The 20,758-nt window shown below is 33.2% G+C and overlaps 1 protein-coding gene across 4 annotated transcripts in view; it reads right to left on the minus strand.

Moving 5' to 3' along the window:
• Positions 1-20,758, minus strand: part of HEATR5B (HEAT repeat containing 5B) — a 133,908-nt gene that overhangs the window by 90,408 nt on the left and 22,742 nt on the right. For all 4 annotated transcript variants that reach the window (XM_031951270.1, XM_031951271.1, XM_031951272.1 and 1 more), the window contains 6 exons: positions 18,030-18,279; positions 16,628-16,783; positions 9,542-9,792; positions 7,563-7,674; positions 6,124-6,276; positions 2,984-3,083 (listed from right to left, as the gene is read on the minus strand). In XM_031951270.1, the coding sequence (XP_031807130.1) occupies positions 2,984-3,083; positions 6,124-6,276; positions 7,563-7,674; positions 9,542-9,792; positions 16,628-16,783; positions 18,030-18,279 (1,022 nt within the window). The remainder of the gene's footprint in view (positions 1-2,983; positions 3,084-6,123; positions 6,277-7,562; positions 7,675-9,541; positions 9,793-16,627; positions 16,784-18,029; positions 18,280-20,758) is intronic.

Below are 20,758 nucleotides of genomic sequence, written 5' to 3' on the forward strand. Positions count from 1 at the left end.
TTTTTTCTTTTTTTTTTTTTATTTAATAGCCTTTTATTTACAGGATTTATACATGGGTAACTTTACAGCATTAACAATTGCCAAACCTCTTGTTCCAATTTTTCACCTCTTACCCCCCCCCACCCCCTCCCCTAGATGGCAGGATGACCAGTAGATGTTAAATATATTAAAATATAACTTAGATACACAATAAGTATACATGACCAAAACATTATTTTGCTGTACAAAAAGAATCAGACTCTGAATTATTGTACAATTAGCTTGTGAAGGAAATCAAAAACTGCAAACTCTTTTGAGACACCTCATGACACCGGTCTGTGACCCCCAACCTTTTGGGGTCCCTTCCCAACCTCAATATCAATTGATCAAACATTTTAAAAGAATTTTCTAGGGGCCAATCACTATGCTAAATACTGAATATAGAAAAAAAAGTACAAAAATTCACTGTTCCTCAAGAAGCTTACATCCTAATGGAATGACAACTTGTAGGCAGACAGACAAAGATATATATAAGAAATACACAAAGTAGACAGAAGGCAACTTTAGAGGGGAAGGCATGAACAACTTGGGAAAACTAGGAAAGAGACAATATCTACAGAAAGTGGTGTCTGAGCGGTCTTTGAATAACAACAAAGCATTCTAGGTACAAGGGCCAATGAAAAGGTACATAGATAGAGTTGTGAAGATAAAATTATTTGTAAAGCACTTTGCAAATCTCAAAGTGCTTTATAAATACTATTATTAGTGAAGAATTTCAAGTCAATTTGATTGGACCATAGAACATGTGCAACAGAGTTTAATGTGTAAGAACATTAGAAAGCAGGGACTAAGTTGGGAAGAAACTTGAATGCAAATGGAGTGATTTGTATTTTATCCTAGAGCTAACAGGGAGGCACTGTATTTTACTGAGTTGGGACAAGGGTAATTGTAACTTCATTAGACTTTCATTTTGGGAAAATTTGGGGTCAATTGTGTGAAGGACAATATGTAGAGGAGAAAGACTTGAGTCAAAGAGAACAATTAAGAGGATAATAGACTAGTAGTATAGGTTGTTGTTTGTCCTTTGTTTTCACAGACGACCAATGAGACCATATATGGGATGATGTTTTGACTCAAATTTGAATTTAAGTGAAGCAAAGTTGCACAGAGTCATCAGCCTCATTCTCCCTTCTAGAGTCATTTATGTCCATCGGCAGAACAAAAGTCAAGGTAACTGGCAATGGCCTGGAATACAGTGGTTGACCTTGGTGTCAATGTTTGACCAAGCTCCAAATGCTCCACAATGCCTGCTTCAGCTGTTTTCATCACGGTTCTCATCTATGTAGTCTAACAGAGGAAGTTTTCACATGCTTGGGGTAGATACCCCAAGTTCACTGAAGGGTTGTGGTCTATTACCCTCAGCCTGGTTTCACTTACCTACTGAGACAGTTTAAAGAAGGGTGGCTGCTGTGTGTGCTACAGCTTTTTGGAACCATAGATATGAGCTAGGTATCAAATAGACACCAAATGTGCCACAAAGAACTGAACAACTAAAACAACTGAACAATAAAATGTTTAATATAGGTAAGAAGTGATGAAGATGATGGCTAAGGACACACATATTAGTCAAGACATTCAAATGTTAAGACCTAGCAAATAATTAGATATTCAGAGTGATTTAGAGTAAGAAATCAAAGATAACACTGAGGTTAGCAACCTAAGTGACTAAAAGGATAATGGTGACCTCAAAAGTAATAGAAAAGTTCAGAAAAGAATAAGTTTAGGGGAAAAGATAATGAATTGTTTTTGTTGTATTTAATTTGAGATACCAATAGAATGTCCTGGTCAAAATGCCTTATAGGCAGCTCACACTAATATTACGCTAGAGTTTAGAAAAGAGAAAAGGGCTGAATTTTATATTTAAGAATCACTGACATACTTTAATTGAACCCATGGAGGCTGCTAAAGATTATAAAATGAGAAAATATAAAGAAAAGAGAAGAGGAAAGAAAAGGATAAGTTTAGGGGAAAAGATAATGAATTGTTTTTGCTGTCTTTAATTTGAGATACCTATAGAATGTCCTGGTCAAAATGCCTTGTAGGCAGCTCACACTAGTATTACACTAGACTTTAGAAAAGAGAAAAGGGATGAATTTTATATTTAAGAATCACTGACATAGATACTTTAATTGAACCCATGGAGGCTGCTAAAGATTATAAAATGAGAAAATATAAAGAAAAGAGAAGAGGAATCAAGATAGTATCTTAAGGAATACTCACATTTAGTGAGTATGCAGTGGATTAAGATCCAGCAAAGGACTCTGAGAAGGAACAATCAAGAAAGAGGATAACCAAGAGAAAGTACTATTAAAAAAAAAGAGAAGCAAGAATATTCAAGAAATTGACCAAAAAGATGGTCAACAATATTAAATACTGCTGCTGAGAGGTCAAGAAGAATGATAGCTGTATAAAGGCTGAGACCATGGTTGACTTTGGAGAGAGATATTCAGTTGAATAATAAGCTTAGAAACTACAATGTAAGGGCTTAGAAGAGAATGAGAAAAAAAAAAAAGGAAGTGTATTGATATGAACAGACTTTTTCAAGAAATTTATCTAAGAAGGGAAAAAAAGATAAAGGATAATACTAATGAGAATAGTATTTTTAATTTCATTTTCATCCCAGTAAACATTTATTAAGCAACTACTATATTACATGTAAAGCATTGTGGTAGGTACTCAAAAGACAAAAATAAAATATTTTTTCTATTCCCAAAATATCCACATTAATTGCTCTTCAAAAAAATTAAGGACATTTAAAGTTATATCCATTCTTTTCTTTACATAAGATCAGTTTAAGGCTTTCTTTACATAAGATCAGTTTAAGGCAAATAATCAGATTTTTTTTTTTTCATTCTTAAATATATTTTATGAGGTTAATGTAGCAAACCAAAATGAGAAGTGGAAGCATACCAAAAGTTCATTATTTATCAAACTGTTTACTTACTGTGACATCATTGTCATGGCACATTCAATAGGCGTCATCAATTTTCTAATCACATCCTCAGTTAAAAGCTCAGGACAATGAGCAACAAAACTCCTCATGGCTAAATTAAAAAAAAAAAAAACAGCACAATGTCACTTAAGAAGTAAATAAATTAAATTGACAAACTAAGGACATATACAGGGCCTTTTTATTAAAAAATTTGGAAAAAAGTACAAATTCTCAAAAGGATGAATTATTAGTTATAATAAATTAAATATAATATATTTATTATAACATATTATAATATAATATAATATATTATAAAATATATATAAAATAATATATTAATATATAATATAATATAATAAAAATAAATATAATAAATAAATAAAATAAAAGTTATAATAAATAAATTAAAAATAAATTATAAAAATAAAATTTATAATAATAAAATACAGTCATGTGAGAAAAAAATAAACTGTGGATTTTTTTTATTTTAATATTGTTGAGAACTAAAAAGAAAAAAATTTAAAAGATACATAGCTATACAATGTTAATATGGGAAGAAGTCTCTTAATATATGAGCACAAGCCATTTTCTTAACCATATATCTACTTTTATTGTTGCTTTTTCTGAGAACACAACTGCCACTCCTTGTTTTTTTTTTTCTGAATTCTGCTGAGGAACAATAAATTCTATTCAAATTGTCATTTTAACTCTGGAACTTTGTATTTTCTAAAAAAGAAAACAGTGGGTTTTACTTTCTGATCTTTTTTGCCATCTCCTCCACTTATAGATAACTTTTTCCCACTCATGTTCTCTGTTATAATTTTGTTTTCATTTTGTCAAGTCCCATTAACTTATTTCTAATCTCTTTTCATTTTTTTAAAAGGAGGGAGAAATGAAGCCTCTTTCTCCTTCTTCTTCTTCAATAAAACCAGATATTTGTAACTTAAATTCCTCATTCTTTCCCCCTCTAATCTCTAGCCCATCCATATCTCTTCATTTTAATTTGTTTCCTTTTTAAATCAGCACTATCAATATTAGTTGGTCTTGTTTGAGGTTTTCTCCTCCCTAAGTCTATCTTTCCTCTAAAACTCCACTCCTTTTTCTCCCTGTCCCACACTAATCTCTCACTTCCCTATATTTCTCCCATGAAAATCTCTTTTTTCTTTATTTAATTAATCCCTCTCTTTTTTAAAAATCTTCCTTTGGAATTAACAAGACAGCCTCCCTAGATTCTTTGTTCTAGCCCTGGGTTGTTTTGATCCTCCAGATCACAGAACCAGACTAGCTCATTTTTCTTAAAGAAATAGTTTTGTACAGAGGTACCACCTACTTAAGACTTTACTCTGCTTAGAATTCCTTTTCTTTTCTATGGAATATGTTGGTAACCATAATGTGAAATGGGTTTTATAGCAGAGAAAATAAAATGTTACCACTCCTTAAATCAGAACTGTAACTAAGGTGGGAAAAAAAAAATCTTCCTTTGCTTGACTCAAATAAGAACAAAATTCATCACTTTCTACACCTTCATATTTGAATAATCTCCTGTTTTTCCCAAGAAATATTAAGTTTCTCTATTTCTTACTTAATCTTTTTTTTCCCTCCATATTTGTGTATGTGTATGTGTGTCTATCTCCACTAAGTCCACAGATGTTTGCCCTTCCCTGGCCCACCCGCCATCTCCCATACCATGATGCTTAAAGAAAGTAGAATTATGAAGAGACAATAATCTTTTCTCCCCATTTTGGGATATAAACATTTGAGTCTTTAAAACTTCTTTACCTGCTAATTTTCTTTTGTCTAAAGTATTTGCCTTTCAGAGATTCTTCCCAGCTCTGATTTTCTCAAAAAAAAAAATTTGGATTTCAGTGATCCTATTAAAAATATATTCTTTTCCTCCTTAAGGTAAAATTTAACTATGTAATCATTATTCTATGTGTAAAACTCTTTTCTTTCAATAAATTGCTAATATTTTCTTTCCCTCATCATAGTTGCTGTAGATAAATCTGACTGGGATGCCTTCAGATTTAACTTGTCTCTTCTTAGCCATTTGCAGTATTTTCCCCTTTGACCTGGGAACTCTGGATCTTAGTAACCACATTTCTAAGTATATTTTGGCTAAGATTTCACTCAGGAAATGACTTGTGGATTGTATCAACTCAAATCGTGTCTTTTTGTTTGAATACTTCAGGGTTATTTTCTTTTATGATTACTTAAATATACTATTGGTCCAGCGATTCTTAAGAGAAGTCTCTTCTTTTTCTTTTTGTGCAAACCTGTGATTTCATTTTTGTAATGATCTACTGGTAAAGAAACTTCCTCAACTACTGTAGATCTACAGATGATCTACAAACTAACAGTTATAAAATGTTGCCTGGATCACTGAAAGGTTAATTGATGTAACCAGGATCACACACCATGTGTCAGCGATAAGACTTGAAGTCTGACTGAGATCAAAATCTTTACTAATTATGCTACATTGCCCCCATGCCCTTTTCTTCCATGTTAGTAGTTTTTCATGATACATGTGTTCTTCCAATTTTATCACCTTTTGACTTTACTTCAGTGTTTCTTAGTGATTATTTAATTTTTGAGCTTTACCTCCTTCATTGTTTCTTAATTCACGGCTTTGCTAAGGTTTTCCAGTTTCTGTTCTAAGCTAACTATTCTAGTTCTTATTTTTTCATTTTTTTATTACTAGATTCCCTACTATTCCTAGAGTCCTTATGGTCATTTCATACTCCTTTTTGGTGTTGTATTTACAATTGCTACAGTACTATAGTATACCTCTTTTTAAAAGTTTTATCCTGGGATGCTCTTACCATAGGAATTTTTCTTTGCTTGGTCATTGCCTCAATCCTAACCACTGTGATCACTATGATAGTAATGGGAGATTAATAACTCATGATTCTGACAACACAGAGATCAGAGAAAATTCACAGGTGTTTAGTAAGTAAAGATCATTAAACTTCAATTTCTTCCCACACATATACAGAATGAATAATAAATAGATAGTAGTTGGGAAACAAGTTTTCATCTAACTTGAATAGACTATCAAATAACAAAAGATACCTTCAAAAATATTCTTTTCATTCATTTGGTGAACTTCTATTAATATGATAACTTTTGAAAGTCAAATTGACTTCAGTACTTACCACATAAAGCTCCAGCTCGGCCTTCCAATGTTACCTGCCACGTAAAAGAATCTCCTCGTGCCTTTTCAGCTTCTAGTTCCTTTAAGGAACGAGGGAAGACATTTCGCCATAATAACAGCATTTTGGGAAGATGGTAACGAACAACAGAAGGACCTAATCAAAAAAAGTGAGAACAAATATTTTTCATATAAAATAAAAAAGTGATGGGTATTAATACCATAAATAAAAATGTAATGAAAAGGAAATCTAGACACATGTTACAAATATTCCTATGTCCATAGAGTTCTTTCTTTGAAATAAAATTTTGCTGCTCTAATAATTTTTTTTTTGCTGAAGCAACTGGGGTTGAATGACTTGCCCAGGGTCATACAGCTAGGCAGTGTTAAGTGTCTGAGACCAGATTTGAACTCAGGTCCTCCTGATTTCAGGGGTGATGCTCTATCCACTGCACCACCTAGCTACTCTGCTCTAATAATTTTACCAAAATATTTTCAGTATCCATTCACCTTCAATATGCCCAAATTTTATTATCAACAATAAATTTCTTCGTTAAAAAAAGTAGAGACATAAAAAGCATGTTTATTTAACTTCGCCACAATAATTATAATTTTCTAAAATAGCTACTTTTACCAGAAAAATGCCAAATATTTCAAGAAGAAGTTATTTATATTAAGTAAAATGTGCTTTTTAATAATTTGGGGGAAAGTAATAGTTTTATGCCTTTTCAAAAATAAAATAAAGTTTAGTCATAGTAAGTCACAAGATACTGCACCCAAGTATAACAATGAATATAAATATAAACATAATAGGTTATGTCATAAATAATGTTTAATATTTTATAATGGCACATTTAATTTATGTAAACATTTGTGATAGCATTTTTATTGTTATTTCCTAAAAATTCATATTCTTTCATTTCTATAACAATTTTAGTTTTACATGAAACCTAAATTTAGGGTTCTAGTGAAATCTATTAATCTAGAAATCCAGTCTTTTAGGAAAATTACTAACTTTGGATAAAAAATTGTTAATTTAACTTTTTAAAAAGTTAACTGAAACTTAATAATTCTGCTATCAAGATTTTCCTTAAACCAATAAGTGAGAATAATCTTGAAGATTACAAAACTATCTGAGCCCAAGTTCCTAATTTTGTTTCTCTTTGTTCAAAGCAATATTTTTAAGTTATACTTAATTACATTCAAAGAAAATACAAGTGTTGTATACCTTCCGAATCCTTTTTTATTGAACTAAAGATGAAAACATAATATGTATATGTAACTTAATCCTAAATTTATGTCAATATAACATTTCTATTTGTTAGTGTCATTTAAAGTTTAGAATTTGCAGGTTAAAATTATTATAAACGAAATTTTTTTTGTAGTTTATTGACACGAGAGCAGAAGTAAATCAAAATCCAATTCAAATATAGTTAATTATACCTAAAGTCATAAGTGCTCCAAGTAGAAGCCATCCAGCTTGAGTACGTTGCAAGGATAGCCTACTGTTCTGAGCAGCAGTTCGTAAGAGATCTTCAGCAATGCTTACTACCATCTGCAAAGAAAATGCTAAATTTCAACTTTAAATAAATCTAAGGAAGAAAGAAAAAAACAAGTATTTATTAAGTATATACTATGTGCCAAATGCCCGTAAGTATTTTACAAATATTATCTCACTGAATCCTCAAAACAACCCAGAAAGGAAAATATTATTATCCCCATTTTTTAGTTAAGGAAACCAAGACAGATAAGTGGCTTGCCCAGAGTCACATAGCTAGTAAGTATCTGAGACCAGATTTGAATTCAAATCTTCCTGACTTCAGGCCCAGCACTCTAGCCACTAAAGAATCTTTTTTTCTTTTGTCTTTTTTGTATTTCTAGGACTTTAGTTTTGTGCCTGGCACATTCTAAGTGCTTGACAAATGCTTATTGACTTTTTGGCCTGATACAAATGTAATCTTTCTTAATATGTTCTCAAATAAGCAATCACAACCACAAAACAAAATGCCAGGGGACATTAATATAATCTAGTCCCAGTTCTACTTGTGAGATATTGGGCAAGCCTCTTAAATTTAATTATATACTGTGAATCTACCTTTGCTTGGTACTTTATTAGGTTTACAGAGCATGAATATTGAAATAATCTTCATCCTGAAAGAATTTAAAATATCTCAGGGAAGTAAGATATGAATGAAAGAATATGAATCAGTATAAGTGTAAGTACTCAAATTAGTGGTAGAAATACATTCAGAGGAAGGAGAGATCAATGAAAATTGACGTGACAGATTTCATAGAGGTGATGGATGGGAAACAGAAATTATGAGATGGATAAAGACCAATTTTTCCATTAAAAAAGAATATTTGAGCTTCCATCTATTTCACAGTAAAAGATAAGTTGAATAATCTGAAAGAAAACAAAATTAAAATATCTATCTTTACTCTCATCAACTATAAACAAAGATTTTTTGTTAATAATTGTGAAATATTAAATAATTATGAAATTAAATTAAGTATTAATTACAAACTTCAACAAAATATTATGATAAAATTATGGTTCTTATAAATTACTGATTCATAGGCTTTGGGTTTTTTTTAATATATATTTTATAATACATTATATATTATATTATTATTATACAGTATATTATAATACTATAAAAGTATAAGTATAATATAGTAATAGTATAATAATATAGTATAAGAATATCCTGTATAATAGTATAAGATAGTATAATAGTATAAGAATATCCTGTAGTATTAGTAATAGTATATAGTTTAAGAATATAATATAGTATATTATAAGTATATAGTATAATAGTATAAGAAAATCTTGTAGCCCAAATAAATTTACAAAATGATAATATACGAAAAATTTAGCATCATTTACTGTAAAAATTCTGTTTTCATTTGTCAATTCTGATTTTTAACAAATTATATTGTTATGAATCTTCTAAAGTCTCTGAAGTCCCTTCTAAATCTGAGACTCTGGGATTTTAAAGTTCTCCTATGCCTTATTATGATATGAATGTAATTGAGTTCTTAAAGGCTGTACTAAGAGAACATAAGTTTTGTTAGTCCTAACAAGGTGGCAAAGCTTCTGGTCTTGGGATAAAATGCATATGTGTTGTAAAACAATCAGGCTTGTTAAAAATTTGGAAATGTTCAATAACAGCTTAATTACAGGATTATGACTTTCTGATCACAGATTGCAGTAGTTAGAAATAGTAGCCTGAAAAACCACAATGAAATGAAGGAACCATAAAAGATTGAAGTTTCTTATGAACTAAGAACAGTTTTGGGTATTTTTAATTTTTAGTTTTTAACAGTCATCACTATTATAATATTTTAGTCTAGTATCATGAATAGTAGATGCTTAACAAATATTTATGGTTATAGACTTATCTATATAATCTACATTTTACCTTTCCTTTGGCATGAGGGATACCCAAAGGGCACTGATGTACTCCACCTAATAAAGCAGCCATTGCAAAACTGTAACCACTAACAGCTTCAGGGGAGGTCTTCAAATTATTGAGCCTTTCTGCACATCTGTCTAGAAATGGGGTCAATTGGAAAGGCAAGGCCACAGCTACACAACGCAAACACCATGCTGCAGCAAGTCGGGCAGCCATACTAGGATGCAGAAGCACTGATGTTACAGTTTCCAAAAGACCTGAAGGGAAAAAAAACATGAATGATGTTCATCATTGAGATCTCTCAGTCAGTTGTGAAAATTGAGTAAAGCTTCACTAGTCTCAAAGTTGGTGTAGGCCTGAACCAACACCCATTAGGATAGATTTACCTCTCCTTCCTGCTATTTTTCCATGACATCATTTGTTTGCTACCTCAACCTAAACTAAAAAAGGATGGTTATATTCTTACTGGCCAAAGCTCAATTTCCCAGGATAGTTCCTGTGTTTAGAATGTAAGACCCATTCTTTCAGCCAGTGAGGATTAGGGTCACTGGTGGGAGGGATTTTTTTTTTTGCGTTAGGGACTATTTAATCTGTTGTCCTGTCTCTATTTGATTGCTTCTTTGACTGGAATGATGCCCGCTTCTTGCAAGAATGTACAATAAACCTTGTTTTTGCTCCTAGAAATATCTCCAGCTATTTTATTATATGGTCTCTCACCTCTCTGTCTGAGCCACACAATTTTGGGGCCTCATCCAGGATCATGTGACCTAGTGAGTGGGAAAACTCTCAGATGCTAGTGGTAGAGCACCCTGCCCTATTTTAGGCAGCCTGCAAGCCTCTAGGGTTTCTCCTTGCTCTCCAAGGTAAAGTGGCCCGAAGTAGAGACACTTAGAATAAAGAGAAAGTAAGAAACACCACAGCAAAAAAAAAAAATCCAACTGACAACACAGTCAGACAATTTGTGTGCACTCAACCCAGAGGTAAACCCTATAAGCCCCTTGAGTCGAGGGTTATAGACTCTGGAGTGGTGCTCTGGAGAGTCACCTTAGGGTGACTGAGGGTTGGGAGCAAGCCCACTGTGACTGGGCATATGGAACTTAGATTCCATTCAAATTAAGATGGGGCTTGGCTCACCTGAAGCCACCCTCCATGGAGAAGGATAAAGAAATACCAGTAGATAGTCATTTGGTAAATAAGTAAATGGAACAATTTGACAACATATAAGGGAAAAAATAAGAAAAAGAGAAGATATTGCTGTTTTGTCTGGGACAACAAAGATATTGGTGGAGGCACTATTTGGCCTAAATATGGCTCCCCTGAAGATTGGGTGTGCCAAAAACTAAATTTGTATGTTAATAGTAAAGAATCTATTACTCCAGAGGAGTTAGTATATTTCGGACTACAGCTTTCTGGGACCCAAATAATGTTAAGCAAAGATAAAAGTGAAAGGGGCATGTAGAAAAGGAGAAGACTCCAAAGACACAGCAATGGGACACACTCTTATCTCTCCCTCCTCCATAATATCTCTACTCTAGGAAGCCATGACCTTCAGGCCTGAAAGGGGAGGAGAGGAGTTGATTCAATTAACCCCTCCCAGTTATATGGTTACAGTTATATAGCCCCTCTCCCCACCCCTCCACCCCCAGTGGGGGCTATATGTTCCACTGCAGAAGGACTTGGAGCAAATTCAAAGGGATATCCAAAATTACCCCTTTCACACCCCAAGATCTTGAATACTAAATTGTATCCTTTAAGAGAAGATTCTTGGCTCAGGGAGGTATAGGATATGTGAATGCTTCCCTGAGTAACACAGAAGTCAGGAACTTTAAGAAGGAAATGAGGCCCTTAATAGAAGATCCTCCTGGGCTAACAGAACAATTTGACCAATTCCTGGGCTCTAATTTTTTTACCTGGAAAGAACATGTCTATTTTGAATGCTCTCTTCTCACAAGAGGAGAGGGGACTAATTAGAGGAGCAGCTATGAAGGAGTGGGACAGAAGACACCTTTCAGCTGCAGGAGTAGTCCTGGCTGACCAGAAATATCCTTTAGTAGATCCGAACTGGGATCACCATAGCTGGTGTACACTGGAGAAGTATGAGGGATCTTAGAAAATTGATAATTACAGGAATTCAAAATGCAGTACCAAAGGCACAGAACATGAAAAAGGCCTTTGGGGTGAGGAAGGATGAGTCACTAGGTGAACATGTAAACAGATCAAAAGATAGCATGAAAGTACTCCTGCCGACCCAGGAGTAGAAGATACCTTGAAATTGCACTTTGTGAGATATTAAAGAAGAAAAGGGACTGGTATGTGTCAAAATGTTTGTGGTAGCCCTTTTTGTACTGGCTAGAAACTGGAAATTGCATGGATGCCCATCAACTGGAGAATGATTGAGTAAATTGTGGTATATGAATGTTATGGAATATTATTGTTCTGTAAGAAATGATCAGCAGAATGAATACAGAGAAGCTTGGAGAGACTTACATGAACTGATGCTAAGTGAAATGAGCAGAACCAGGAGATTATTATACACTTCAACAACAATACTGTATGAGGATATATACATCCACTTTTTGGAAGTGGATATCTTCAACAAAGAGAAGATCCAATTCAGTTCCAATTGATCAATGATGGACAGAATCAACTACATCCAGAGAAGGAACACTGGAAAATGAATGTGGACTACTTGCATTTTTGTTTTTCTTCCCAGGTTATTTTTATCTTCTGAATCCAATTTTGTGCAACAAGAGAACTGTACAGATCTCCACACATATATTGTATCTAAGATACACTTTAACAGAAGTGAATGCAAGGGACAATGTTGAAAAATTACCCATGCATATCATATGTTCTGTCAATAAAAAGCTATAATTAAAAAAAAAAGAAAGAAAGAAATTGCACTTTGTGACCAATGCATGGTCAGATATCAATATGAAGTTACAGAAATTAGAAGGATGGAATAATAAGAGCCTTTCCAATCTATTGGAAGAAGTGACCAAGGTATATATTAGGAGAGAGGAGACAAAAGCAGTAAGCCAAAATTTTAGTCCAAATGGTACAGGGAATTGCAAAGAATGTAGAAAAACCAAAAGAACAAGGCCCCAAGGAGAAGAGACGGGGATATTGAGGTAGGAATAGGAGACCCACTGTCCCTGCTAGCAGAAAGCCTTTGAAATATTAGGAATGTCAAAAAGAAGCTCATATAGTAAAAGACTGTGCCCAATGGAGAAGGGAACAGCAGATATACTTCCTTGTTGAACTTGATGAAGATTAGGGAAGTCAGGGATTCTTGAAAGACTCCCACCCAGAACCCTTGATAAATTTAAGGGTAGGCCCCACTAAGAAGCTATTGGGTTCTTAGTAGACAACAGGGCATCAAGATTCTCAGTGACCTGTTTGTCTGAGGGTGTTAGATTGTATAAAGAGACGCTGGTGATTTCTGGGATTAAAGAAGAAAATTTTCTTGTACCTATAACCATGTCCTATGACGTTTATATGGGAAAAGAGGAAATACTGGGTAGATTTTTGGTCATCATAGAGGCAGGAGTAAACCTGCTGGGGATAGATTTGATAACTAAATTAGAAAATTGCATGGGAAACTTCCATCCAGTAATGAGAACTCAGGTGTTGCAGTATGTGGGTGATCTATTGGTAGTAGGGGACAAAAGGGAACACATCAGCAGTTTTATCATCAATTTATTAAACTTCTTGAGAGAACTGGGGTTTAGAGTATCAAAAAAGAAATTATAGCGTAAAGTCCAATTCTAGTATGAAGGATCAAGAAAGTGATCAAAAGTTTGAAGACTTAAGACATTTGTTAATTTCACCACCTTGGAACCTTGCCTCTCCCTACTTTGGAACCCTCTTTCCATCTCAGGCCCTACCAGGTGGTAGGATCAGGTGATACTGACCTCAGACACTGAAATTTGGATCCAGGAATGAAGTTGGACACACCATACCAGAATAAAAGAACCTGTAGCACCATCTTTATTGGAGTGGACAGTCGAAGATAAAAAAGACCTCAAATTACATTTGAAGAGGGTTTCTCCACTGAATGGCAGCACAATTTCTGAAACCAGTGTATTGTAATCGTCTTATTACTCTTTCTTTTTCTTACATTAACCACTTTGAGCCTCTTTGCTTGTTTGGGAGCTAATATATTTTCCTCTGGGAATTCCACCATAACCTCACACTGTAATAATAGTTGGACCTCATGGGGCTTTCCCTGAGCCTTGGGTTAACTTGTTTTCTCATGACGGTTATGGTGGCCATAGAGGCCAGACCTTTACCTCCCAGAGATGAGAATCAGTTCCTCCTGCTCATGCAGAATATAGAAGGACTTTTAACTTGTCAAATTGTTGGATCTGTGGTGACCCAACAGTTGAGTCAATGGCCATGGTCTTAAGGATTCAGCTATATATGAAGGAAAGAGGGAAACGGAGTCTAGATACCTCCATTACCAAGATTGGAGATGCTCATGTTCCTGTACATATCTGGACCTCAGCATTCAATACTTCCTGGTGATTCTGGTTTGGGGGGAAGCTGGTAGAAGCAACTTCTTTGGTTTGGCCTTACAGTGCTTAGTGGTATTATATTACTCCCTATCTGCCTACCTTGTTTAATCTAATTGCTTATTAGAATTGTCCAAAACACATTATTAAGAATGATTAGGTTGGAAGGAAAAGCTGAAGGGTCCGTAAGATTGATGATTTTAAAAAAGAACAAAAATGGGAGCCAGTGGCCCAAGAAGACTAACAAGAGCCAGAAGGAGATGGGGAATTAAATAAAGAATGTGAAATTATGTTACAAAAATTTGAAGAGATCTCAGTAGGCAAATCAGAAGGGGGATTGAATGAGATGAAGTGAGATCTTTCAGACAGTTGTGAAAATTGAGTAAAGCTTCGCCAATCCCAAAGTTGGTGTAGGCCTGAACCAATGCCCATTACGACATATCTACCTCCCCTTTCTGCTATTTTTCCATTACATCATTTGCTTGCTACCTTATGGTAAACTATATTCTTACTGGCCAAAGCTCAATTTCCAGGGATAGTTCCTGCATTTAGAATGTAAGACCCATTCCTTCAGCTGAAGACGGCAAGTGGTGGGAGAGTTTTTTTTGCTTTAGAGACTATTTAACTTGCTGTCCTGCCTCTATAAAGCGCCTTCTCCCTTCCTTTGCTTGTTCCATTGGAGTGACGCCCACTTCTTACAAGAATGTGTAATAAACCTTTGTTTTGCTCCTAGAGCTATCTCCAGCTATTTTATTATATGGTGGTTACTCCTCAATCTGAGCCACATAATTACAAAGCTGTATTCTTTTAAAAAGCAGAAAAACCAATTCCACCAAAGAATATAACACAATAACAAAAATCAAAATAATTAGTTGTTCCAGAGATACTTTTATAACTAGTCAAAAAATATATTTAATCAACTGGTTTGTTTTTTTTAACAATAATATACTTTGATGAAAACTTCTGAAACACAGAATACTAGCTACATTTATATCTATTAAAATATTGGTTGATTGAGAACTAAAGCTGAATATTCAACATTTTCAATTATTTATCCTGAAAAGAGTATTCATATATTGGGAATACCAGAATCAAATGTAATGATAACATTTTTAATTAATCTCCTAATCCTTTAAATATAATTTTGAACTGTGTCTAAATCCTGCCTCTTTTATTTACTAATTATATAACTGTGGAAAAAGTCCCTTAACTACTTCTAATCTCAGCTTCTTCTTCTATAAAATGCAACAGGTAGATCTAATGATCCCTTAAGTCCTATCCAGCTTTAAATATATGAAGATCCAGCTATGATTCCTTTCATTTCTTATCTCCTTTTCAACCAGATGGATAATATGTCTTATTTAAATAGATAAGCTTTAAATGAAATTAAAAGAATAGAAATTATGTCATCAAATATTAGGCTTCTCTTTCCTAATGACCTTGGCTTTGTCCTATTTAACAGAAAAGAAAGGAAGAAGAACCTTGCCCAAGTAAGGTAAGGTAAGCAGTGCTCTCAGGAATTAACCCAGAATTCTCATGAATTAGACTCAATCAGAAGAGAATAAAATCTATACAAAGAAAATACCAAAATAATAATAGCATGATAAATAACTGAAAATAGATAATGAATTGAATTAGAACTGAATTAGAGGGAAATGAGTGGTTTAGACTGAATTTGGAAAAATTGTTTAGACTGAATTTGGTTGTATTGGTATATTGGTGACCCCAAGTCACTGCATGTAAAGCTATTCATTCAATAACTGTATTTTCAATCACTTACTACGTAAAAGGCATTAGTAGGCTCAGTGGAGTAACTAAAACACAATTTCTTGTCCTCAGGGAATTTATAGTTCCACATATAGATACCAAATTTAACTATCTTGGAAGAAGTTTTGTCACATCTGGTTACGTACCCTATTAATAACTGTCATTTGTAAAATTTGTCTAGAAGCAGAATGATACATTAAAGATAACTATAAAATTGAACATTTAAGGGAAGAAAAAACCCTGTGTGGAAGTACCTGTAGTTCTGAATTCTTTTTATAAGAAAACTTTCTCCATATCTGTCTAACACTTTTTTCTTAAAAAAAAAACAAAACAAAAAAAAAATTTTATTTTAAACTTAAATACAAAATAAGAAAACAAACAAAATAAAACCCCATTATCATATGCACAGCAGAATATGAGAGGGCTGAAAATATAAAGCAATAAATTTCCATTTGAAGAAAATTTATATAATACTACACACTGTGTTCAGATTTATCCATATTTTCATTGCTTCCTTATAAGTTTTCTTTTGTTCTCTACTGTATACTTTTAAATTTACTCTTTTTTCCCCCTTTTCTCACAAGATTACAATGCACACACACACACAAACACATGCATACATGTCTAATCACCTTTACTATCATTTTAAATTACTTTCTAGTAGAGCCTAATTAATTCACAGCTCCTGTAAAATACTATTGTCTGAAAAAAGATTGTTAATTAAACAAATGACCATTAGTCAAATATTAGTTGCATTATTAAAAGTTGTTCCCAAATCTTAAAGATTTTTACATGCAAATCAGGTACATACCTATAGATGCTTCCTGAATAAGAGGAGATGCAGTGGCATTTAAGCTTTGGACTAAGCTTCCAAGTTCCTGCAGAGCACACACCATCACATGCTGACTTGCTGCTATGTCAGCAGCTCCAGATTTGTTTTCACTACTTGTATCATTGACAACTGCTTCTGGAGAAACAAAACAATATCAGATATTTAGTATAAGGAAATTAAAATTCTGACTTGAATTTTCTTTATTTCATTTATTTTTAAAATTATATATGTTAATTTTTCTATCCTAATTTCTCAGATATCAGTACCAATGTTATTGAATATTAAATGTTTTAAAGGAGTCATATGATCGTAGCACTCAATGAATTTGTACATCTATAAAATACATCAAATATATCCACATCCTAGAATCATTTTTCTCCTCACATGTCTAGGTCAATAACACCTATACTTAACTTTGAAGTTTCCATCTGGACTCATTCATCTTCAAAGAGTCACTAGTCTTGTTTGACATTAAATGTTGTGCAACAAAAAATAAAATAATTTGTTTTAATTCTCAGCCAAAGCTAAAAAATTCTTAGTAAAGAAAGTTCATGATTCCTATAACTATAAAGGGAGAATATTGTTCTAGCCATGATATCTAACCTGTAGCTAGGTATAATTAATGAAAACCAAAGAGCAGTAGAATACAAGGATGACCTTTAAGTTAACTAAAGTTTTATGCCCCAACACAAAACTTTAACTCTAAGTATACTACAAGATACAATACATTGGCTAATTTAATTTTCCAACTTCCTATAACTTAATTAAATTTGGTTAACAAGGTTCCCAAATATGGTAATAATAAGGTGAAAATAATTAACTACAAGATTTTTTTCATCTTTAGAGTTTTGTTTCACTTTGGAGAATACACAAATTCAGTCTTCATCAAACTCTCAATACAGAACAAATTATCAACTAAATATCTCTAAAGTAAAACTTCACTAGTATCTCATTAACTCATAATTCATGATCATTCAAGAAAATGGGCCTGAATTTAGTTTTCTTCATAAAACAAATTTGTTTGCCAATAAACAAGATCATAGGCAGATAATTAAATTATTTAGAAACAAATTTTCAAGCAATTTAGAAATATTTGAAAAGTCTGTGATTAAGGTAACCGTGATAAACATTACCTCCTTAGGAGTATGAGATATTAAAGGGGCTCCAAAATCAGAGGACTTAGGTTTAAATCCTGCCTCTTTTATGATCTTAGGCAAGTTATACAAACACTTCCTTCATTCTCAGTTTCTTCATATGAGGATAATGGAATTAGATATATCTGCCTCCGTGGTCCCTTCACATTGTATAAAAATGATTTGTGATTCTATATATTATTAATTTCCAAAATTTGTTTTCAAAGTGAAAGAAAAATAATCCTCACCCACTGCTTTCATTTGTTTTCCAATGGCTTGGCAGATTTCTTTGGCAGCTGCAATCTGAGCTTTTTCCCCAAGCAAACTACCTACAGTAGCTCTGAGGATAAAGGAGACACATCTTCTTGAATACACAGCTTCTACATGTGTTTGAGTGGCCCGAGGGTGTGAAACCAGATCAAGTACATGGGATAAGAATGTAGCAAAGCTGCGTTCTAACCACTGACCACCTAATGTTGTAACAAAAACAACATATGCCTGCAAGCAGAATAAAATGTAATTTAAAACCTAAAACAAATTACATTTACAAATAAAACAACTTCAAAAAATAAAGCCCAAATCCACTTTATGAGAGAATATAAATGGTAAAAAAAAAAAAAAAAAAGAAAAAGAAAAAGGAAAAAAAAACCACTTACATTTTAAAATGGAGAAAATGAAATATGGCTGTAAAACAACAAAACTCGGCTTCTCTAATATCCAAAAGGTAGAGGCTAAAATTCTATAAAACATTCATTTTCATTCATTCCAAATGCATTCACTGATGAGAGGATGACTCAATCATTACAAACTCCCTTTAGCGTCTACTAAAGCCAGGGAAAATGTATCTTGAAGTTGATCAATGGCTTTAAATTTTTTAATCAAGCAAGCAAGCATTTATTAAATGTCTACTTTGTGAAAAGCAAAAAGTGAAAGAGTTCCTGGTCCTAAGGAATTAGCATCTAATGCAGGAAAAGACACACTTATAACAGACAAATCAATAAAAAGTAGTTTGGGAAAAGAGTTAAAAGGAGTAGCAGCCAAGGGATTAGAAAAGAGGTCAGGTAAAAGGTAGCACTCAATTGCGGAAGAAATCCAAAGATTTCCAGATATACAGATGAAGGAGTCCAATCTATACATAAGAGAATACCAAGTACAAAGTCAGAGAAATGGGAGATAAAATACTGAGTGTACATGGAAGACCAAGTGGATTAGTATGGCTGGATTGCATAGTGAATTAAGGCTTTCTGAGAGGCCTGGGAAGATAGAAAGAAATAAAATGTAAAGAGATTTAAATGGCAAACAGAAGACTTTATAATTGACCTTAAAAGTTAAGAGGAAAACAGTGGAGTTTTGTTGTTGTTGTTTGTAGAAAGGTGACACTGTCAGACTTTTAAGAAATTAACTCTGATTTAACCATTCTTGACAGCAATTTGGAACTGTGCCCAAAGCGTTATCAAAGTGTGTACATACCCTTTGATCCAGCAGTGTCTCTATTACGTCTATATCCCAAAAAATTCATAAAAAAGGGAAAAGGACCCACATGTACAAAAATATTTGTAGGAGCCCTTTTTGTAGGGGCAAGAAACTGGAAAGTGAGTGGATACCCATCAGTTGGGGAATGGCTGAATAAGTTATGGCACATGAATATCATGGAATATTATTGTTCTGTAAGAAACAATCAGAGGATGATTTCAGAAGAGCTTGGAGAGGCTTACATGAACTGAAGCTAAGTGAAGTGAATAGAACCAAGAGAACATTGTACACAGCAACAATAATATTATGTGATCATCAACTGTGATGGGCTTGGCTCTATTCAACAATGAAGTACTTCAGGCTAATTCCAATAGACTTGTGATGGAGAGAGTCATCTACATACAGAAAGAAGTCTAGGGGACTGAATATGAATCACAACATAGTATTTTCATCTTTTGTTGTTGTTGTTGTTTGCTTGCTTGTTTTTTTCTTTCTCTTTTTTTTTTCCTTTTTGATCTGATTTTTCTTGTGCAGCATGATAAATGTGGAAATATGTTTAGAAGAATCGCACATATTTAACCTATATTGGATTACTTGCTGTCTAGGGGAGGGGAAACAGAGAAAAATTTGGAACAGAAGGTTTTGCAAGAGTCAATGCTGAAAATTATTTTTGCGTGTATTTTGAAAATAAAAAGCTATTATTAAAAAGAAAAAAGAAAAAAATTAACTGGTGGTTATGTGGAAGATAAATTAGAATAGTAAAAAGATTGAGATCAATTAGGGAGCTATTGTAATAGTTCAGGAAAGATATAAAGAGAACCTAAATTATGTTGTTAGTTTTGTGAGTATTGAGGAGATAGATTATGAGATGGAGAGAAAGAAACAGCAAGATTTGGCAAATGATCTCAGATATGCTGGGTGAATGAGAGTAAGGAATGGGAGGATAAGACTAAGATTGTGAAACTAGATAGATGAAAGAATGTTAGTTCCTTTGAAAGTAATAGAATAGTTCACAAGAAGGATGAAAATGAAATCTATTTCGGGCATGTTGAGTTTGAGATGACTATGAGACATCCATTTCAAAATGTCTGATAAGTAGTTGGTAATGTGATAACAATCACTTTTATTTATTTATTTTAATTAAATCTTTTTATTTTCAAAATATATACGTGGATAATTTTCAACAATCTCCCTTGCAAAACCTTGTGTTCCAAATTTTTTCCCTCTTTTTCCCCACCCTCTCCCCTAGACAGCAAGTAATCTAATATGTTAAACATATGCATTTCTTCTATATATATTTCCACAAATACCATGCTGCACAAGAAAAATCAGATAAAAATAGGAAAAAAATGCAAAAGAAAAAAATGCAAGCAAACAATAAAAAGAATGAAAATACTATTTTGTGATCCACATTCAGTCCCCAAAGTCTTCTTTCTGGACGTAGATGACTCTCTCCATCACAAGAACTCTCTGGGTGCAGATGACCTTCTTAATCTTTAAAGAC

The sequence above is a fragment of the Sarcophilus harrisii genome, chromosome 2 (genome assembly GCF_902635505.1).
Source record: "Sarcophilus harrisii chromosome 2, mSarHar1.11, whole genome shotgun sequence".
NCBI lineage: Eukaryota > Metazoa > Chordata > Mammalia > Dasyuromorphia > Dasyuridae > Sarcophilus > Sarcophilus harrisii.